The 10,392-nt window shown below is 38.8% G+C and overlaps 1 protein-coding gene across 3 annotated transcripts in view; it reads left to right on the forward strand.

Moving 5' to 3' along the window:
* Positions 1-2,695: 2,695 nt before the first annotated feature.
* Positions 2,696-10,392, forward strand: part of TENM1 (teneurin transmembrane protein 1) — an 884,561-nt gene continuing 876,864 nt past the window's right edge. For 2 of the 3 annotated variants that reach the window (XM_006862842.1, XM_006862843.1), the window contains exon 1: positions 2,697-2,974. In XM_006862842.1, the coding sequence (XP_006862904.1) occupies positions 2,758-2,974 (217 nt within the window). In that variant the 5' untranslated portion in view covers positions 2,697-2,757. Of the gene's footprint in view, positions 2,975-10,392 lie in introns of all 3 variants that reach the window. The other variant, XM_006862844.1, reaches the window with a different exon arrangement.

Raw genomic sequence — 10,392 nt, forward strand, 5'->3', positions numbered from 1 at the left:
AGGAGATGGAAAATTATTTTAAGAAATTAAATTACATGTGCTAATCTCCATCCTTCAGTCCTGGTGTGGTGCTGTAGGATAAATACTGGACTGCTAACTGCAGGGTCAGTGTTTCAAACACCCCAACCACTCCTAGGAAACTCTATCCAGGGTCGCTGTGAGTTGGAACTGACTCGACAGCACTTAACAGCAAATACAATTCAGTGACATTGATTATATTTTTCAAGTTGTGAAACCATTCTCATGTTCCTTTTTTGACTTGTTTCTCCCTCATTAACAAAAACCTCGCTGGTTCCTAAGTTTTCTATCTAATCTTTGAAGTTGCTGTTGTAATTTGATTCCATATAAATCGGAAATTTTGAAGTGCCCTCGTAGATCTTGAACAAGCATAATGTTCAAGGCAGACATGCTTTACTAGTTAAGTCAAACTATTGTATGGTGTTAAGAAAACTTTAGAGGATTTTTTTTTTTTTTAATTTTAGGTTTAAAGATTATCTTAGGGCAACAATTGCAGGGGTTCATCCACCCTCCATGACTCCAGAATGTCTGGAGTTAATGAGAATTTGAAATCATATTCTGCATTTCCCCCCATTTGAGAAGAATCATTCTATAGAATCTTTGATATATGGTAGACAGACACCATCCTGGTCTTTTGATATCATGGCAAAGGGAAAATCACCCATGTGCTCTCCTTCAACTGTTAATTCTAAAATCATTTGTTATTTATATTGAATAAGTAATTGTAACTGCATAACATTTTGTGCAAATATACATTTTTGGGGAAAGCTGTCTGAATTTTAGTCCAGGTTTTGAACTCACTGTGCAACACTGAGCAAGTGACATAGGATGTGTGTACCTCAGTTTGCTCAACTGGATAACAGGGACATCACTACTTGCCTCAGGGATTTTATTAATACCTCTTGTTTTTTTTTCAAGGTAGTCCTAGGCTGTAAAAATGCATATCTGGAAGTTTGCTATTGGTACAATTTTCACTTGGCAATGTTTGTAGCTAAGTCAGGATCTATAATACAATTGTTCACCTTCTGAAGAACTTAAATTGGGCAACTAAGACGACAGATTAAAACTAACCTTATAACATATATGTTAAATGTAATTTCAGTGGTTGTGTTAAAACTAGTGGTATTGAACAAATAAACAAAATCAAGTGCAATTCTTTCCCAATACCTCCTTTGGTGGCATCATTTAACTCTTCCTAAGAGTAATTCAGCTCTTTATTTTAGAGTCATTTATCTCTTGCATTTGTTTGTGAATTCCTTGGTAATGTTCATGTTGTTAGGTGCCATTGAGTCATTTCTGACTCACAGTGACCCTTTCTACAACAAAAGTAAACACTTCACGGTCCTGTACCAGCCTCACAATTGTTGTTATGCTTGATCTCATTGCTGCTGTCACTATGCCAATCCATCTCTTTGGGGATCTTTTTCTTTTTTGCTGACCCTCCACTTTACCAAGCATGATGTCAACATGTCTAGTATGAAAAGACAAAGCCTGATCATCCTGGCTTCTAAGGAGCACTCTGTACTTCTTCCAACAGAGACCTGTTTGTTCTTCTGGTATTTTCAATTTCTTTTCCAACACTATAACTCAATACATCAATTCTTCTGTGGTCTTCCTTATTCGTTGTCCAACTTTCACATGCATATGAGGCTATTGAAAATATCAGGCTTTGGGTCAGGCTCACCTTAGTCCTAAAACTGACATCTTTGCTCTTAAGCTCATTAAAGAGGTCTTGTGCAGCAGATTTGCCTAACGCATCAAGTTTTAAATTGTTGTTTCAAAATCCGAGTTAGATACTGATGTTCCTATGCCAGTATACTCACTAGAAGTGCTGTTTACATCCTCTCGGTACTATGAAGAACAGAAATTTACCACCGTCTAACTCATTAAAAATGCTCTGCAGGCCTGAGGCTCAAAAGCCACAATATGAACACAAGGAGCTCATTCTCCCTCAAGGACACTTTATTTCATGAGCTCTGGTAGCTGCCTCTCTCAGAAGCCTTTCCTTCCTCAGATCCCATCTTAAATGTAATATTAAACCAGAGGAAAGAATGTGTTTTTTTCTAAATGTAGTTCTTTTATTTGTTTTCATTTCAAATATTGGATGTGCTGGTTTAATAGTAATTCGCCTGCCCACTTTAAAATCATATCCTACTTCATAAACTATCCACTGATTTTTAGTACAAACACACACACACACACACACACACACACACCATAAGGCAATATTGTCCTTTAGTTGCATACCACTACAAATATTTCTGGAGTTCTGGTGTGGCGCTGTGGGTTAATGCAGCAGACTGCAAAACCATTTGAACTGCAAGGTCGGCGGTTCAAGCTCACCAGCTGCTCCTCGGAAACCCTATACAGGGTCGCTATGGGTCGGAATCTACTCGACGGCACTTAACAACAACAACAAATATTTCTGAAGACTCTATCTTTAACATTGGGTATTTGATATTGCAACTTCTAAAGTAATCCTAAATGCTCATCAATGTATGCATGTAACACGGGGGGGGGGGCTATTATTGCCTCCAGCTAGCGTCACATCATCTAGTTTGTCTTTTTCTTCACTGTTTTAGAGTATTATCAGGACCAATTGTGAATCTGCCAGATGTATTTTCTTGTGAAGGGCCAAATCTAACAAGGTTTACATTTTTCCCCCTTACTTATAGGCCTGCTCGTATTAAGGAGTTCCTCATCCTTTTTGTTCGTGAAAGTGAGTTTGCTTAATTAGAGATGGAGCAAACGGACTGCAAACCCTACCAGCCTCTGTCAAAAGTCAAGCATGAAATGGATCTAGCGTATACCAGTTCTTCTGATGAGAGTGAAGACGGAAGGAAACCAAGGCAGTCATACAACTCCAGAGAAACTCTGCATGAGTACAGCCAAGAGCTGAGAATGAATTACAATAGCCAGAGCCGAAAGAGGAAAGAAGTCGAGAAATCAACTCAAGGTATGAATTTATTTGATTTTTCATATATAACAAATTATATTTTTCATTAGAGAATGCTTTCCTGCATAACTGTATGTCTCAAAAGTCAATATGCTGATGTTAACTGGTTAATAATTTGCACTGCTTACGTATGCTTAGTGATTCTGTTTCATATGTCAACACAACTGAGGTTGTAGGTTACATGTGCTTTTTATGGATTATACATGAATTTGGATGCACCAATCCTTTTATCAGAGCATTCAAAATCTGTCTAATCCTACAAGTAGCCATTTACAGACCGAAGGATAAATAATGTATAGAAAGATGAAAAGTAAACAGCTAAATGCTTTTCAAGCCATTGCCTGTATGGGACCAAACTCTCAAATAAATAATTGACTGCTGAAAGAGTTTTAGGAAGGTTACTGGATACCACCAAATAAAAGTCCCAAAAGTCCATTAACAACTGCAGAAAGTTTTGCAGCAGTATCATACTACCACCATATTGTATCATTTAAGAAGCTCAGGTAGTGTAGTGGTTACGAATCGGGCTGTGAACCTTAAGGTCAGCAGTTCGAAACTACCAGCCATTCCACAGGAGAAAGATGAGGCTTTCTGCTCCAGTAAAGATTTACAGCCTAAGAAACCCTGTACAGAGTTGCTATGACTTGGAACCGACTCCACGGCACATCACCACCACCCCTATCATCGGGGAAGTAAGAATTTGTTGGAACCCTTGCTACCACAGCCATAGTGTGGAACATGTCCTTTGGATATCCCAGGATTGAAAAAAATAATTTCTAATTGAAAATAAGTAGATAGAAATAGGATTTCTTATTTTTTTTACATTGATAGATAAGCAACATGAGACACAATTTTAATTACATAGATAAAATACTGACATTAGTATCGGTTATGTGTTATAAATAATCAATACTAAAATTTTAAAAAGATTTGATTATCTAGATCATTGCTTGTCAGAGTGAGGTCCCCAGGTCAGCAATATTGAATTAGCCTAGTTAGAAGTGAAAATTATCAGGCTTACTGAGTCAGAAATCCTGGGAGTGGAGCAACAATGCATGGCTTAATGAGCCTCTCCCAGAAGTTTCTTATAGACACTCTAGTTTGAGGACCACTGGTTTTCATCCCTTTGTTGTTGTTAAGTGCCGTCAAGTCGATTCTGACCCATAGTGACCCTGTGTAGATTTTCCAAGGAGCAGCTGGTGAGCTTAAACCACTAACCTTGCAGTTCAAACGACTTTGCAATCTGACACATTAGTCCACAGTGCCACACCAGGACTCCTAAGGTCCTCTAAAGTGATCACATTTACTTGGGTGACTTCCAAATTTTGCAGCTCTGAACCTCTTTCCTCTAGTCCTGAAACTTCACTTACCTATTGGACATGTCTCAATGTCTCCTGAAGACTGTAAATAAGTATCAATACGTAGTGGTTACGAATCGGGCTGCGAACCTTAAGGTCAGCGGTTCGAAACTACCAGCCGCTCTGTGGGAGAAAGATGAGGCTTTCTACTCCCGTAAAGATTTACACCCTCGGAAACCCTGTACAGGGTCACTATGGGTCGGAACCGACTCTACGGCACTTAACAACAACAACAACAACAATCTTGACACACCCAATCTTATTCCTCTCCCTTACATCAATGACTTGTATTAATGGTGCTCCCATCTCCCAGTCATTCATACATGCTTTCCATATTTTATCAGTTGCCCCATCCAGCAGATTTTACCTCTGAATCTCTCAAATACACCTTTTCTTCCTTCCCATTCTCATTATCACTATTCTCACTGTATCTTACCTGGACCTTTTTCATTTTTTAACTGGTTGGTGATTCAAACCCACCAGCCACTCCTCAGAAACCCTATACAGCGTCCCTATGAGTCAGAACCGAGGCATTTATCAACAACAACAACATCCCTAGCTCCCTTCTTATCTTTATTTGTTGTTGTTGTTAAGTGCCTTCAAATCAATTCTGACCCATAGCGACCCAGCAAAGGGTTTTTGAGGAGCAGCTGGTGAGCTTGAACCGCTGACCTTGCAGTTTAAGTGGCTTTGCAGTCTGGCGCATTAACCCACAGTGCCACACCAGGACTCCTTGTAATTGTGTTAGCCCTTCCTGGGGTGATGCTGTGGGGTTAATGCACTGGACTGCAAGGTCGATTTGAACCGCCAGGTCTGCCGTTCAAGCTCACCAGCCACTCCTTGGAAACCCTATACAGGGTCGGTATGAGTTGGAACGAACTCCACATCACTTAACAACAATTGTATTAGTTCTTCCTTAGAATGCCCTTTCCTACTATCTCCTATTATTCATATCCAAATACGTTTTAAGGCCTTGCCTAAAAACATCCCTAACACTGAGCCTTTGCTGCCGTATTATTCCACATCACTGTAGCTACCTTATTCTATAGGTACCTTTTCCTAAGTGAATGGCAGGATACTTTATTTGTACCTATTTCTACCTGTTATTATGGTTGTAAATACCATCTTAGATATTATACTCAATGAAAATGGAGATCGTATTTTATATATTGATCTCTATTTTTCTATAATGGAGTCCAGGTATGGTGTTGTAGGATACGCACTAGACTGCTAACCACAAGGTCACCAAATCAAACCCACCAGCCACTCCTTGGAAACCCTATACAGGGTTGCTATGAGTCAGAACTGACTCAACAGCACTTAACAACACCACCAACAAAATTTTTTCTGTAATACTTTGCATATAGTAAGTGCCCTGTAATGGAGTCCTGGTAGCATAGTGAATTACTAGCTGATCTGCAAGGTCAGCAGTTCAAATCTACCAGCTGCTCTGCCAGAGAAAGATACAACTTTCTGCTCCCATAAAGATTTATAGCCTCGGAAATGGTATACAGGGTCGCTAGGAGTTGGAACTGACTCTAGGACACACCACCACCAGCATCATGTGCCCTGTAATTTTTTATTGAAGGTGTAAGTTACTGTCAACTAAGACACAGGTAATTGTCATGAATTATTTTAAATAGTTTTATGCCTGCAAAATATAGTTTTTACAAATGAAAAGTACTGGATTCTAAATAGTACTTGAATTGCATATTTTTTAAAAAATCTTTAAATGAAGCCAAAGATTTAAGACAGTTATGCTATCATTTAAATTTACATTAAATGTTTATATTAACTATATTACTCACTTTTAGCTCTTAACATAATTGGCAAAAGTTTTTATTCCGTCTTTTCAAGTAATTAATTCTAATCTTCTCTATTTATTCAGCCAAATACCATTTCCATTTGCTCTAAAATCATTGTATTCTTCTCCCTAAGTGACAATTGGGAAATGCTTTCCCTTTAGGAAGTTTTGACTTTATTATGTTTTAAGATATGTGTCATTCTCATTCACAGACTTTTCTGTACGTTGGTCCTTACAGAAGATGAACTTTCAATTGTGGGTTGCAGCTTGTGGAAGCAGCTGACCTAATGTGCTATTAGTGTAAATAAGAACACACTAAAAGTGTTAGTTTGCTCTAAAAATATACTCATTTTTTTCCTGAGTTTGTATATACAGCTAGTCAGCCACAGTTTTTTTTTTTCTCTGTGCAGTGTGACTAAAGGGGATCTTTAGTCCAGCTTCCTTTCAATAACTGGTCATTATTCAATACACTTTCATTGAGTACTTTCTATGTGCCAGCCCTGAGTCAGATGCTAGAGCTGGAGATGGCTATGACAGATTCTGCTTGTGAAAAACTCATAAAGTAGACAGTCAAACACATTATTGCAGTTAAGTGTAGTAAATGTACAGATAATTAAAGTGCTGTGGAAGGAAGGAAGGAAACAGGATGTAAGCACAAACTTCTCCAGGGGGTAATTGGTGGTGGTGGTGATGCTGTACAATGGAGTTGATCTGACTCATAATGACCCTGTATAGAGTTTCTGAGGCTGTAAATCTTTACTAGAGCCGAAAGCCTCATCTTTCTCCCATGGAGTGCCTGGTGGACTCGAACTGCTAATCCTGCTGTTAGCATCCCAATTTGTAACCCACTGTGTTACCAGGGCTCTTTCTCTGGGGGTAATTAGGGCTAATAAAAAAGGTGATTTTTAATCCAGGTCTTAGCATTTGAATGGGACATTACCAGAAGGCATTCTAAGAGAATTGATTAGCAGAGTCAGAACGCTGAAAATTTGTGTGTGGCTGGAAGAAGGTGCATTGGAAACCCAATATTATGAAAAACCTCACACACTCCGTTTCAGAGTTTTGTCCTTTAAACATTAAAAAAGCTTTTTCTATGGTGGAGAATTTCGTGATGAATTCTAATTTTTAGAATGAGAACTCTGGCATCCGTGTAGAAGATTGATTACAATAGGGAATAACTGGAGGCAGGGAGAAAATTCAGGAGGTCACTGAATTAGCCCAGGCTGTGAATGGTAATGAATGTCTAAACCCTGCTTGTATCACTGTAAGTGAAGACATACTGAAATCACTTTCGTGTGGGAGAATCAATCATTTGTCCAGGTTGGAAGAGATAGTAGAGTCAAAATAACTCTAAAGTTTCAAGTTTGAGGAACTGGGGGGATGGTGATCCATTTTCCAAGAGAAGGCACTTGGAGAAGGAGCGGGTTTAGAAGGGAAGGGAATCCATTTTGTGTTGGGCATATTAAGTTTAAGATGCTTGTGTGACATCCAGGAAGATTTGTTATTAGACAGCTGGAGATGTCGGTCTGGGTTTCAGGACTGACATGGGCTGCAGATTTAAGTTGATTTGAGCTTGCCAGTGTCTTGTAATAGGAGAATCCTAGGAATACATGAGATTACCCACGAAAAGTGTGTAGATTGAGATAAGGAAAAGTACAAAACTTAAAACTTGAGTTTTTCCTCATGAATGGAGGTGGTTCATTGGTTCAATGGTCAGCTACTAACCAAAAGGTTGGCGATTTGAACCCACCAACTACTCTGCAGGAGAAAGATGCGGCGCTCTGCTTCTGTAAAAGATTGACTGCCTTAGAAACCTTATGGGGCAGCTCTATTCGGTTTTATAGGATCACTATGAGTTGGACTCCACTCATGGGCAAAGAGGGGGGTGTCACTCATGAACTGATACAAAGACTTTTGAACCTATTTGTATTTTTATTTAGCATCATCTTTCAGTGCACTGTAAAGAGATCCAGGAGCTAAAAATCTGGAAACTGGAACTTTTATCGGCCACTGGCTCACTATTTTTTAGAAACACCCAGGAGGGAAAGATATTTCTCTCTTTGGGGGAGAAATGAATCATCCCATATTGGGCAAAGAAAAAACTATGGGTCCAAATATTATTATTATTATTATTATTATTATTTTGGTGAGGTCTAAAATCCTCTGTTGCTTTATTCCACGAAAAAGAGAAAGTGCATCAGTCTAAATAGTCAAGCCTAACACATTATTTGTAAGGAATAAAACTCTCAGAGAATCATTGAGTTTGAGGTCAGGAAGGAAGAAAGCAAAAATCAGTTGATCCGGCACATGTTATAGTGCCTGGGTCTGTACTAGAAGTCTTTAAAGCTTACTAGCTGAGCTTCCTTAAGCAAATTACTCCAGGGCTTCATCTTCATCATCTCTGAATAGACCTACGCTGTGCCAGGACTGTCCTAGGAGCTGACATTTGCTATGATGTATTATCCCCATTTTAGAGAAGAGGTAACTGAGGCTTATAGAAAAGTAACTTACCAAAGATTTCGCAGCTAAGAATTGGTGAAAATTAGGAGTTGAAATCATGTCTACATCTCCAAAACCCCCATTCTTCACGATGTTACACTGCCTCTGATGCCAACATCATGAAGCTGTGATAAAGATGAATTGAGAACACATGTGGGAAAATATTTTGTTGTTTTTGTTAGGTGTCCTTGAGTCGACTCTATGCGCAACAAAACAATACACAGCCCAGTTCCGCACCATCTGCACAATTGTTACACTTGAGCTCATTGCTGGGGCCACTGTGTCAATCTATATCCTTGTAGGGCTTCCTCCTGTTCACTGACTTTACCAGTATGATGTCCTTCTCCAGGGACCGGTACCTCCTGAAAATACGTCCAAAGAATGAGAGAAAAGTATCGCAGTACTGGCTTCTAAGGAGCATTCTGGCTGTACTTATTTCAACACAGATTGGTTTGTTCTTCTAGCAGTCCATGGTACTCTCAATATTCTTCTCCAACACCAGAACTCAAATGTTTAGAGTCTTCTACAGTCTTCCTTATTCATTGTCCATTTTACGTGCATATGAGAGAATTGAAAATACCACAGCTTGGGTCAAATACACCTTAGTCATCAAACAATTATCTTTTCTCTTTAACACTTTAAAGAGGTCTTGGGCAGCAGATTTGCTTAATGCAATATATCATTTGATTTCTTGGCTGCTGTTTTCATGAATATTGGTAGTGGATCCAAGCAAAATGAAGTCTGTGACAACTTCAGTCTTTTCTCCATTTATCATGGTCTAGTGGTAAGTAATCTTTGCTTTCTTTCCATTAAGGTGCAATCCATACTGAAAACTATAGTCTTTGGTCTTCTTCAGTATGTATGTTAAGTCCTCTTTACATACAAGAGCAAGGTTATATCATAGACATAGCGAAGGTTGTTAATTAGTCTTCCTCCAATCCAGATGCTAAGTTATTCATATAACCCAGCTTCTCTAATCATTTGCTCAGCATACAGATTGAATAAGTTTTATGAAAGGATACAACCCTGGCAAACACCTTTCCTGACTTTAAATTATTCATTATTCCCTTGTTCTATTCAAATGACTGCTTCTTGTTCTGTGTACAGGTTCTTTATGAGCACAATTAAGCATTCTGAAATACCCATTCTTTGCAATGCTATCCATACTTTGTCATGGCCCACATAGTAGAAAGCTTTTTGTCTTGTCAGTCAATAACGCACAAGCAAAAATCTTTCTGATATTCTCTGCTTTCAGCCAAGATACATGTGATGTCAGCAATGATATGCCTCATTTCATGCCCTCTTCTGAATCTGGCTTGAATTTGTGACAGTTCCCTGCTGATGTACTATTGCAGCCACTTTTGAATTATTTTCAGCAAAATTTTACTAGCAGTGATATTAATGATATCGTTCAATGATTTCTATATTCCATCGAGTCACTTCTCTTTGGAATTGGCACAAATATGGATGCCTTCCAATCAGTTTTCCAGGTGCTGTCTTCCAAATTTCTTGGCATAGACGAGTGAGCACTTCGAACGCTGCTGCATCAATTTGTTGAAAGATTTCCATTCCTGGAGCCTTGTTTTTCACCAAAGCCTTCAGTGCTGCTTGGACTTTTTTCTTAAGTACTATTGGTTCTTTTTTTTAACTTTTTATTGTGAATTGAGTGATATTTTACATGGGAGAACAGCAGTTTTGCACTCCTCCTATGGTATTTCGTTTCATTGCAATGATTGCAATGTTTACAATCCCCTCCA

This window comes from Chrysochloris asiatica, unplaced genomic scaffold (genome assembly GCF_000296735.1).
Source record: "Chrysochloris asiatica unplaced genomic scaffold, ChrAsi1.0 scaffold00051, whole genome shotgun sequence".
In the NCBI taxonomy this organism is placed as follows: Eukaryota; Metazoa; Chordata; class Mammalia; order Afrosoricida; family Chrysochloridae; genus Chrysochloris; species Chrysochloris asiatica.